The following is a 12,156-nucleotide window of genomic DNA, read 5'->3' on the forward strand; positions in this document are numbered from 1 at the left end:
ACAAAAGTTCCTGTCCCATCGCTGACTCAGTGGAGATTAGTTGAAGCAATCTCTGGGGGATAGTGAAGAACAGGGAAGCCTGGCGTGCTGCAGTCCATGGGGTCCCAAAGACTCAGACACAACTTAGCAACTGAACAAAAAAAACTCAATTGAGGCAGCACAAGTTGGGGCCAGCAAGGCTTGGTGAGGATGGCCAAGGGCTCAGGACACCAAGAGGCTGCAAAGGGGCCTCACCCATAAAAGTTGTCTCACCCACGACTCATCCTTCCTGACTCGTGTTCTAGTGGGTCTCAGACGGTCCCATATTCTGTGCTCCAGAGACTCCATGCCAAGTGAGCAAGCACTGGGAGGTGTCTGGGACCCCAGGGCAGTGTGAGGACTGCCGAGTGCCCATGTGGCTGCCAAGGGTCTGGTGACCCTCCTTTCCTGTTAGCATGCCCCCTCCCTCCATTCTCAGAATCTTCCCCTTCCTTTCCCCCAGGGAATAGATGGGGAGGTCAGGTAACTAGAGCTAATACTTTCCCTGAGCAACCATGGAGAGACCAGAGCAGAGATTCAGGTGAATTTCTTGCTGGACAAGACCCAAGGGCAGTATATTTTGCAACCAGGGGAAGGAAAGTGCTCTTGATTCAGATCTCTCTGGTGGTCCACCGTGGGTCACAGGACCAGTCACTTGCCCTGCTGAACCTCCCCCCACTGTGGGAATTGCAGCCTGAGTTCTGGTCCATCCAGGCTTCAGGGCAGCCTGTCAGTGTTGCCAGGAATCCAGGAGGACCCTGAGCCTGGGCCCAGGTTCCTGAATAGCCTCAGATCTCAGAGCTGGTTCTCTGCCTCAGGCTCTTCCTCTTGACCTCACTCGGGTCTTGGGTCTCAGGTAAGCTCTTTCACACAGTCCGTAAGGAGACGTGTCTGGAGGAACTAAGGACCCGCATCTGCTTTGTGGCTGATATTACAGTAAACGTCTGTGTCGGGGTGTAGTAATTCCTGCAAAAGAAAACCGATGCCTTCCAGCTCATGTAACCTTCTTAGATGACTTCCCAGGGACTTCCCAGCCCTGGGTTACCCAGGGTCTGTTCGTGTCAGAGGTTTTTGGTCCAGACCCACCTCCCCTTCATCCCCTCTCCATCTTTCCTGCTATTTCTTGGACCTCCAAACACAGCCAGGTGTGCAGGGGGCACTTCCTTTGCCTTCTGGGCTATGGAACCAGAACTTGGATCCCCACACTCACCTGGTAGATGGGAGCTGGTGGCCTGGCATCAGGTAGGGAGGCCTGGGCATGGAGGAAGTGGGCATCAGAGGAGAGGGAAAGAGAGTCATTTCTCCCGACCAGCCATCTCCAAGCCTGGAACCCCGACCCCAAATCCTATCTGGGCTCTGTTTCCCACCCTTGTTAGCCTAGCTCCCCTGACGGATGATCCAGTGCCCACTCTCTTCCTGGCTGAACTCCAAGGTTCTCCTGAGTTCTAGTCAGGGGACCAGAGCAGCCTCTGCATAAGGTTGTGGGTGGTCATGTCCCTGAAGTGCATCCAGCTCCCAGCTTGGTGGGACTTGCCATGTTCTAACTACTCTGATGAGCTTCCCTGGTGGCTCAGAAGGCAAAGAATCTGCCTGCAATGTGGGAGACCGAGGCTCGATCCCTGGGTCAGGGAGATCCCCTGGAGAAGGCAATGGTAACTCATTCCAGTATTCTTGCCTGGAGAAATCCATGGACAGAGGAGCCTGGCAGGCTACAGTCCATGGCGTCACAAAGACTGGACATGACTGAGTGACTTTCAACTACCCTCGAGTGAAGGGTGTCTCACAGTGCTTCTGGGTTGGACAGTCCCCCTGCCCAGAGCTTGTGAAGCGGGGACGCTGGGAGAAGAGACAAGGAAGGAATGTACTTACCTGGGAGACAGAGCTGCCAGAGGGACCACCTCCTGGGAGGAGACAGGAGTTACCACTGAGCATGTGAGGAAGCTTAGCCCATTCTCCTAGGAGAGGTTGGATGTCCACCTTCCGGAGAACCATGGGAGAAAGATCCCCACCAAGGGAGAGAACCTCTGGCAATTTCAGGCCCCAGTGAGGGCGAGGGAGCCTCCCAGGATGATAACCCATAGGAAAAGCAGACTAGCCAATTGGATCCCCTGTGCTGAAGCCCCAGAGAAAGGGCCAGAGACCCTGGGGGTGGCAGGCAGGAACAGACATGGCAGGGCCTGACCGGGGCTCCCCGCTGTCCTGGGCTGAACAGACACTCACCTGAGGTGGACGCTGGGGGCCAGTTCCCTCTGTTGTGCAGGCAGCCGGGGTTAGGAAAGAAAAACAAAACAGGCATATTTGTGAGGAGTGTAGACGGAGGTCAAGGCTTTGGTGTCAGAACGCGGGACAGGAGGATCTGAATGTCCAAGCAGGGGCTGGACACCTCCTTTCTCCACCAAGGCTGCTTAGGAGGGGAGGGCCCAGTAAGGATGCTGAGGAAAGTCCTTAAGAAGCCGTATCTGCCCTGAGTCCAGAGGGGCAGGACCATAGGCTAATAGGGTTCAGGAGAAAGTGGCCACTGAAGGGACCAAGGCTCTGGGAAAGGCGTCCATCCATCCAAAGCTTTGTCTGAGTGGATTCATCACGCTTATGGAGAGAGCAGGGCCAGTGCACGGGGAGGAAAGCGGTCAGCCAGAGACTCTGGGATCTCACTGAGGGCAGTATCGCTGCTGTGGCCACCTGCCCTCACCCAGGAGCTGCTGAAATGTGACAGTGGCCTTGTCCTCTGTCTCCATCTACCTGGACCTTAAGTGTAAAGACATCCCACCACCTGCGGACCTGGCACGATGTTCTGTCTCATGCATCAGGGGTGTTGTTAATGCATCTGCCACGTGGGGGCATTTGACCCCACCTGGCCTGTCCAAACTTCCACTCTCTGGCCAAGTGTGGACTTGGCGAAGACGACCCTCAGGTCCTGGCCCTGTGACTGCCCCTCATCAGAGTAGGTGGATTTAAATATACAGGAAGAGATACCTTTTTCTGAGTACTTACTACCTGCCAGCCTACATATAGGGAACGAGGACAAGGAGGTGTCTTAATTGTGTTAACTGATAGACGGGCCTTCCCTGGTGGCTCAGAGGTAAAGAATCTACCTGCCAATGCATGGGACACAGGTTCAATCCCTGGGCCAGGAAGATACCCTGGGGAAGGAAATGGCAACCCACTCTAGTATTCTTGCCTAGAAATTCCATGGACAGAGGAGTTCATGGAGTGGCAAAGGAGATGGATACAACTTCGCGACTAAATAACAAAATAAACCAGGACGGTGTTAAGGAAGTTGCCAGAGGTCAATATCTAGTGAGGCAGGAACTGGAGAAAGAGAGAGAATACCCGTGGGGAAGTGGGGGGGTCCTGGAGATCCAGGCCGGAAATTGGAGGATGGGGTGTCCTTCCTCTAGGACTAGGGTCAACCTGGGGGTGGGGGCAGCATCTGGAAATGCCACTGTACCTGTGAAGGAAAATGAAACACCCCAGGACAGCCAGCAGCGTCAGCACAAGCAGGACCCCAATCACGATGCCAGTAATGGCCCCCACACCGAGGGCTTGGGCGTTTTCTCGCCCTGAAAGCAGAAGAGAAAGAGAGAGGGGAAACGGGGTCCGAGTTCACTGGAGGCAATACCAGGAGGAGTCTTACAGGGAGAGGGCCTGGTTAGGAGGAAGGAAATGCTCTGAGGCCTGTGTGGTTGCGTGTTTTGTCATCACAGTGTCCTCCTGACTCTCCCACTGCACGAGGCTGCATCATTTCCCTCTTCGTCAGATTTGAAACCTTGGACTTGCTCTAGCTCTCCATTCTCTCACTGTAGCCATCTCCATGTCCTGTTCATTTTCCTTTGAAGGACTCTTCTTCTCACATTATGCCCCCTCCCTCTGATTTTTTGTTTCCATCACAACTGTCGGTCTTAGAGGGTAGTTCCTCTCCAGTCCACCCAACATTGATTAGTAGTAATAATATTAATGAACTGTTTCCAGGTACTCCTGTGCGACTGGCACAGTGGGAAATCATTTACACCCATTTTTTCTCATCTTTCCATCCCCACGAGGGAGGGGTTTTCATCCCCGCTGTGCATACATAGATTTGAGACACACAGTTCTTCAATAAAGGAATGGAGGCCACAGAGCTAGGACCAGGTGAAAGAGAAATGTAACCGAGTTGTTTGACTCTACAGCCAAAACCCACAACGCTGAAAACCAAAATATCCCCCGTGAATACTTCTTGCCTGCCGACTCTGTGTGGTAAGAATTTTACCTACAGGGAGAATTTTAATCTCATTCCCTTCCTAGTGACCAACCTCACAGCAGCCCTAAGATCCAGCTCTTCTTCTCCGATTTACAGAGGGGGAAACGGAGGCACAAGATCCAGTGCCTTGCCTACAGTCAAACAATTCTCACAATAACCGAACTATGACAAAATTAGCTAAGTTTTGCATAATTAATTAAACACATTGTTCTACAGGCTCCGAAAGGAGACTACCCATGTCCTCATTATTTGCATTCATTACACACCCACTTCCAGTGAAATTACACAGGAAGAGAGGTGTGGAAGGTCACTATAGTGCTCAGTGGGGAGCTGGCATCACATCTGCAGACTCTGACTGGGAGGAGACCCCACACTGATGGGACCCCGCATCCGCTGTCCTGACACTGTTGCTTGTCTGGGACAGCATCACCTTCTCAGTGAGCCGTAAATTCTGCTCATTGATTCACCGACCATTGGATGCTTGTCCCCATATCACTTGGTCTGTTTGCACCCAGATTGGAAGGCTCGCGGGATTTCGAAGAGGGAGGGATTGACTACCAAAGAGCATGACCTTTGTCTGTGGTTCCAGATCATTGGGATTGCCTCCTCTGTCCATGGAATTCTCAAGGCAAAAATACTGGAGTGGGTTGCCATTTCCTCCTCCAAGGGATCTTCCTGTCCTCCAGGGATCAAACCTGCATCCCTTTGTCTCCTGCATTAGCACTGGCAGGCAGGTTCTTTACCACTAGCCCCACATGAGAAGCCCCTAGAGAGGGAAGGGAGTACTTCAAACTTGAGGAGAAGTCCAGTTCCTTGATTGATGCCATCTGAGAGTTCGTGGGATGAGCCTTCCTTCTCAGGGTCCACAACTACCCTCCTCTCTTTGTGGTTTTCTGCTCCTAGTGTGCTTGTCTGAGATTGACCCACTAGCTACATAATCAGTGTCCATGTCTAAAGCAGTGGAGTGCACAGTGTGAGGGGATGGCTGTCTCCACATTGGTCAGGTCTGAGGAGCACCTGCTTCTCAAGAAAGATGTGTTCTTCCTCATTGTTAAATTATTTAAACAGGGTTGAAGAAAATCTGGAGCTGAAGAATAGGAAGTGAAAACAATAACTTAGAAAGGCGATTCCTCAGCACGTCTGAGCAGGTAGAAGAAAGCATCCGTGAACACGAAGATAGAAAAAAAGAAGTTATTTAGACGGGGGAGTAGAAAGGGAAAAAAAAAAGAAGGCAAATAGTGACTCCAGGCAAAGTATTATGCAGAACTCCATCAGGTGGACAAACATATGCAGGATGGCAGTTCCTGAAGTACAATAGATAGGGAAAAACAATGAAAAATATATATAAAAATGAATGGTTTAAAACCTCCAAAAGTGGATGAGATCACATACTAGAGATGGTTGAGGAACTCCAAAAAGGGGTAACTCAAGATATAGACATTGTGACACAATAGAGTCAAGTTGTTGAAAGACCGAGGGAAAGAGGAAGTGTAAAACGCAGCGAGAGAGGAGTGACTCAGCGTGTGCAGCAGATCTTCAACAGTGTGAAAAGCGAATTCCACATCAGAAGGCGTTGGGATGACCAACTGAAGTCCTAAAAGCAAGACTGTCAACCGGCGAAGCAATGTACAGAGAAGCTCTCCTTCAATGAAGCTCAAATTAGGACTTTTCCAGATAAACAACAGTCGAGGGAACTCATTCCCTGGAGACACAGCATATATGAAGTGTGAAAGGAAACCTTTAAGATGACTGAACAAACATTACACGGTAACTCAGAGCCACAGGCAACCTAGAGAAGAGAGGTCAAATTACACAACAGGTAGCTATCTTATCTGAGCCGGTATTATTGTCTTTTATATAATTGCTCATTTTTGTTTTTTATTTCAAAGATATTACATGAGACAATGTTTATAAATCTATATAACGGGCATATATTGTACAAGGACGGCTGAAATATATGACAACAAGTGTGTAATATGGAGGCGATGGAGATGCACAGAGCACCTCATTTGTAATATACATCATAGAATCTGGTTGGTATTTCAACTCCATAGTTATATGTTTAAGATATAACTGTCATCTTCAAGTTAGAAACTAAGAAAAGAACTGGAAGACATTGGAAAGGGGAAGAACAGAATCAAAATGACACATATGAAAGGAAATCATCTAAATACCAAAGAGGAAGTAATAGAGGAATTAATGAATAAAGCACGTAAGACATATAACAAATAGCTAGATGGCAGAAGCTCTTTCTTATCGGGAAGTATTTGAATGATAGATAGCCTCAACCTTCAAATTAAAGGCAGAGGTTGACAGAATGGATAAAAATTATGACCCCTCTCTATACTCTCTTCAAGAGACTCACTTTAGATACAAAAACATAGAAGGTTGAAGTAAGGCTGGAAAAAGATATTCTATGCAAATAGCAATAAAAAGAGAATGGTGGTGGCTGTATTAGTGTCTGCTATAATCATCTCTAAATCAAAAAAGCCTGCAAGAGACATTAGGACCTTGCATATCAAGAAAAGTTTCCATCCATCAAGGAAATAGAACAATTATAAGCATTATGCACCCAACAACACCAGATTTGTGAATCAAAAATGGACAGCATCGAGGGGAGAAATAGCTCGGTCATAACACTGACACTACAACACCCCACTTTCAATAATGGACACAGCAGTCAGAGAGATTTCACTGACAACTAGAGACCGTGAGAACACTGTAAACCAGAGACCTAACCGACCAACAGACAACACACAGTCATAGGAGTTTATGTTGCACAAAGTACAGTCCTCAAGGCCCCCAGCTCTCACCACACATGACCACCGCCCATCCTGTGAAGAAACGGTGTCACTTCCACTGTAGAGACGATGGTGCAACTAAGAAAGCCAAGTGGAGGGACCTGGAGTTGAGTGTGGCAGCAAGCCTGCAATCACAACAGTGTGAACTAACATCCTGACACTTACTGCCTGAACATGTCTGCTGTAATTTCCACCTTCATCGGAGCGCGTATTCACAAAGCTCTATAAAGTGCATAACAAACACCACTGTACACATAAGAAAAAGGAGATTTAGGCTTTATGACTCACCAGGGCTTCCTAGGAGGCACCAGTGGTAAAGATCCCACCTGCCAATCAGGAGACGTAAGAGACACGGATTCAGTCCCTGGGTGGGGAAGATCCCCAGGAGGAGGTCACAGCAACCCCTGCAGTGGAAGGTGGAGTCTTAACCACTGGACTGCCCAGGAAGTCCCAGGTACTGATTTTAGTGCTGCTTCCAGCGGTCTTGGCAACGAGGCTTCACAGCAGAGGGCCAGGAGAAATCAGGGGATGAGGAGGGGAGAGATAGCACATGTTCCAATTGCTTGAAGTGAAGAAAATGAGATGATAGGCTAATTGTTGGTGGAGTTAATAAAAGAAGCTTATCCAGTGAAAATGGGCTTCACTGGAGGCTTAGCCGGGAAGAGTGCCCGCAGGGCAGCAGACACGGGATCGATCCTTGGGTCAGGACGATCCCCTGGAGTAGCGAATGGCAACCCACTCCAGGATTCTTGCCTGGGAAATCCCATGGACAGAGTAGCCTAGTGAGCTCAAGTCCGTGGTGTCACAAAGAGTCAGACACCACTGAACGACTAAGACAGGAGGCAATGGTGGTCACTCACAGGTCACCCTCAGCCTGAGGGGGCCACTCTTGCTGGAGTTGCCCCTGTTGGAGACCTCACACTGATAACCCCCGGCGTCCTCTCTGCTGACGGGGTCTATGGTGAGGGTGCTGCTGTCTGAGGACAGTGTCATCCTGTCTGCGAGGAGGAGACTCTGGCCTTTGAAGAGCCAGCGTATGGAGACCCCAGTCTCATCTGTGAGGCAGGTCAGGACCACGGGGCCCTCATGTTCTGGGACTGTGGTGTTGCTGGCTTGGAGGGAAGGCAGTGCCACTGGGTCTGTGGAGAGACAGAGGGGTGACTGCTGAGTGGGTCAGGGGCCTGGGCCTTGCTCCCTCCTCAGTCTTGGGGCCCAAGACCTCTGTAAAGATGACTGTGAGGAAGGCCCTGGGTCTTTGTTCAGGTGGCAACGGGAAAGAGATGATCGCACATCTCCTCTGACCCCCAGATCACACAAGAGGGACCCTTGCCTGGTTGCTGGGACAACAGTCTAGTACTAGACAGCTCTGTGCTATCAGCCCTGGGAACCTTGATCTTCTGACTGTGGGGCTATCCAAAACAGTCAGAGAATGTAGGATCTGAGAGTACATGTTGTGATTGGGAATAGAGAGAGCCTGGGTGTATTCCTGGGGCCTCACACTGACAAGCGGGGAGCGCTGTGTGGCTGGGTTAGAGGCTGTGTGGCAGGAGAGGTTGAGGTTCCCCTCTGGATGGTCAGAGGAGTCTGAGGGGTAGTGGTGGGGTGATCGGACCGTTTAGAGCAAAGAGCAGAAAGCCACACGTGGTGCAATCAGAGGGAAGGCAAGTTCCTGGTCTGTATTGGGGCCCCTGGGTCCTTCATGCTCACTCATTGTGAGTCTGACGTTAATTTGTTTCTCCCATCATATTCTGGTGATCCTCAGCCACCCACACAGAGCAGCCCATCCCCTCCCTGTCCTCATTCAAGGTGGACCTGCCTGGGCTTGCCTGGGACAGGAAGTCATGGCCAGTCTGGGTGTCCAGGGGTGATGGCCCATGTACTCGGACCTGAGAGGGATGGGTGTGGATTGGCCTCTGGCAGTGTGCATTTGGGTGGGCAGCTCAGGCCACATAGGAACAGAGGTTACTCACAGAGGACATCCAGGGTGAATGGGTCACTGCGGCTGATGCTCACTGGGTTCCGGGTTTCACACACATAGGGTCCTTTCTCTTTCCTTGTGACGGTGACCACTGTGAGAGTCCTCTTGTCCTCGGACAGTTCCAGCCTGGTGCTCTTGGGGAGGCTCTGATTGCTGATCCACCACATGTAGGAGGTGTTCTGAGTCTCAGGTCCACATGTTAACACCACAGTGTCCTTGTGCTCCCAGGGGTTGGAGTTGTTGCTGGTGATGACGGGTGTGGGTAGCACCGCTGTGCAGATAACAGAGAGGACATTGCCCTGAGCCTCCCTGGTGGCTCAGACAGTAAAGAATCTGCCTGCCAGTGCAGGAGACCTGGGTTCAGTCCCTGGGTCAGAAAGATCCCCTGGAGAAGGGAATTGCCACCCAGTCAATATTCTTGCCTGGAGAATTGCATGGACAGAGGAGCCTGGTGGGCTACAGTCCATGGAATAGGAAAGAGTAGGACGTGACTGAACGATTAACACTCTCACTTTCTTATACTTTTGGCTCCTCTGAAAGCATCTTTCAACAAAATTGGCATCCTTCGCCTCTCAGCCAGACTTTAAAGAATAAGGCAGGCTTGTGTGTGGCAGGACAAATGCATGGGGACCTGAGCTCAGAGAGTGTGAGGCCACCTGCTCTATGTCTGGGAGAAGCACAGGCTTCCTTGGGGGTTGATTGTGCAGCAGCGTTTAGTGGTGGACAGAACAGGGTAGATTCAGAGACCGCCTCGCATTTCTTCGGGTTTTTACCAACCAGCCTCGGGAGAGAGCTCCCTGGGCTGCACCATGGGCTCGAGGAGCTGCCAGGAGTGTCTTCCTTCCTCTGTTCCTCTCTGGGGGTGCTGAGATTTTTCTGGCGTCTCCAAGTCCCCTAGGGCATTTGCTTGATTCCTGGGGACCTTGTACCTGTGTGCTGTCCATGCCGAGTCTCATGAGTAGGACCAGACTATGCCCCTGCACGGATGTGGCTCTTGGGGCTGAGCCCTGGCTGGTGACCAGCTTGGAGCCTCCGGATTTGGCACAGGCTTCCCAGGGTCACTGGAGGCAGGAGCCCTGGGACAGGGTCTGGGAGGGGCTTCCTGGGGCTGAGCTTCTCTGTGAGGATCCCTGGGGGCCCTCAGGCCAGGGTCTTCCCTGAGTCCTGCAGGGTCTTCCTCAGGGTCATGGTCACGGGGAGGGGCCCAGGGGGCTGGACTGAGAGTGCTCTCCCTCTGCCGAGTCCCTCATCAGACTGTCCTTCTCTCTACACAGTGTCCGCAGGGCCTGGCTTCCTGGAAAGCATTTCTGACCCTTTGGAGTTTTCTCCACAACATGTGTCCTGCACTGAATGTTCAAACCCCGACACGGGACACAATGCAGAGAGGATGGAGGCGCCATCCGGGTCTGTCAGAACAGAATTCACCCCCCAACACCCCGAGGTCAGAGAGGAGGCACTCACGGTGTACGTGGATTTGTCCAGTTTGTCTTTCTGTCTGTAAATCATCCTTTGTAACGAGCAGCATGTAGGATCCTGTGTCTTTCTGGGTGACGCTCTGGATCAGCAGCGTTCCATTGGGGTAAAGTGCCTCCCGTCCGCTGTGTGTAGGCCCTTTGGTAGTTAAATTAGTGGCTACTCTATATGATACAATTAGCTGGCTGTTGTCTATCCTTTCTCCTCTGTACCAGGAATAGCCTAGAGGATTCTTTGCCACGTTGTGGGCAAGTAGAAGAACATCTGACCCTTCTGCAGCAAGAGGGGGCATCGTTTCAATCGTGGGCTGGGCAGTGGTGGGCGGGGTCCAGAAAGTTAAGAGTGAGACTAGGAGGGAAGAGAGAGAAACCAGTTAATATTGTGACCTGTGTGGGGGATGGGAAAATGGTGCCCTGGGTCCTGAGCAGGTCTCTTCATCCCTCAGCCTTAGTGTGTGAGTGTGTGTGTGTGCATGTATGTGTGTGTGTGGTTCAAGGGCAGCAGCATGACCCCCGTCACTTCTGCCCCTCTGGGCTCGTTTTTTCCTCTGTTTCCCCTGCTGTCTGCCTGGCTCACTCCCTCGCTGCCCTCACACACCTGCTCACACTCAGGGCCTGTTGGAAGATGCCCCTCCCCATGACCAGCTGCTGTAAAGACCCTCCGTGCTCACTTGCTGACCCTTCCCTGATCCCTTTCCTGCGTGACGCCTGTAGCACCTGCCAGCACACTCTCGATCTCTCTGCTTATCTGTCTTCTTCCCCACAGAGCGTGGGCTCCGTGAGGGCAGGGGCTTGTCTGATCCTGGTTATAACCCAGGGCCTGGACCAGGTTCTAGATATTAATTCCTGGAGGTGAAGGACGGAGACGTCCCAGGAATTCCACAGCCTGGCGTTTGCCAGCTTCTAAGGGTGCGGGTATGGACAGTGTTCACTGTCCTGGTTATGTGCTTTTCTGTAGTGACATCCAGATATAAATAATTGTTATTGTCATCAGTTTTCAACAATTACTGCTCAGTGAAGAATAACTCATAAAACCTACAGCAGTTGAGGTCTTCCTGCCTCTCACCAGCTCTAGTTCATGGAGAGTCTCCTCTGGCTGAGCCCCCACCCTTCCCAGCTCTGCTGTTTTCTGCCGTCAGGTCTGAACAGAAGCTCTCTGTCCCTTCTCAGAGCCCTGTCTCCCCCAGAGACCAGCCAGTCTCTTGTTCTCCAGTCTCTGCCCACTTCCTGAAAATCGTCCCCTCTCACCTGCCAGGAGGAGCCTGTTCCAGGGGACATGCCTCCTGCTTGCAGGGCCTGACGGGGGCTCCATGGTGCCTGTTGTCTGCTGTGTCCCTCTCTCTGTGAGGAGAACTTCTGGTCCAAAAATGCTGAGAAGCACTGCAATCTGCTGTGCGAGCTCTGCTGTCCTTCCCCCTGTGTTCTGGGCCTGCTCCGGGGGCAGGAGCACTTCGCTGGGTCACGTGGCCTGGGGCGGGGTCTCTGCCCAGGCCCCGCCCTCTGCCTCCCCTCTCCTCCTTCCCCATCCCCTCTCCTCCTTCCCCTTCTGTCTGTATTTCTATTCCCTGAACTCTGCCGAGTCCTCTGCCTTCTAGAGCAGTGATTCTCCATCTACACACACACACGCACACACACCTATACACACACACA

The 12,156-nt window shown here is 51.6% G+C and overlaps 1 protein-coding gene across 5 annotated transcripts; it reads right to left on the reverse strand.

Annotated features, from left to right (window-relative positions):
- Window positions 1–560: 560 nt before the first annotated feature.
- On the reverse strand, window positions 561–11,933 carry LOC147353949 (cell adhesion molecule CEACAM7-like). 5 transcript variants are annotated; one of them, XM_086352832.1, is made up of 9 exons: window positions 11,755–11,933; window positions 10,496–10,855; window positions 9,027–9,305; window positions 7,917–8,195; window positions 3,467–3,578; window positions 2,239–2,267; window positions 1,888–1,919; window positions 1,229–1,270; window positions 561–984 (listed from the first exon to the last, which is right to left on the reverse strand). In XM_086352832.1, exons 1-9 carry the CDS (start codon window positions 11,816–11,818, stop codon window positions 919–921), a joined length of 1,263 nt encoding a protein of 420 aa, XP_086208958.1. In that variant the 5' UTR covers window positions 11,819–11,933; the 3' UTR covers window positions 561–918. The 5 variants fall into 5 exon arrangements, 4 of the variants coding, with proteins under 4 accessions (XP_086208958.1, XP_086208956.1, XP_086208960.1 ...); XM_086352830.1 differs by having other exon boundaries at window positions 1,888–1,973; XM_086352834.1 differs by lacking the exon at window positions 7,917–8,195.
- Window positions 11,934–12,156: the final 223 nt, after the last annotated feature.

This window comes from Bos grunniens, chromosome 18 (assembly GCF_055505025.1).
Source record: "Bos grunniens cultivar Pamir isolate PY7600 chromosome 18, Bosgru_T2T1.0, whole genome shotgun sequence".
Classification (NCBI taxonomy): domain Eukaryota; kingdom Metazoa; phylum Chordata; class Mammalia; order Artiodactyla; family Bovidae; genus Bos; species Bos grunniens.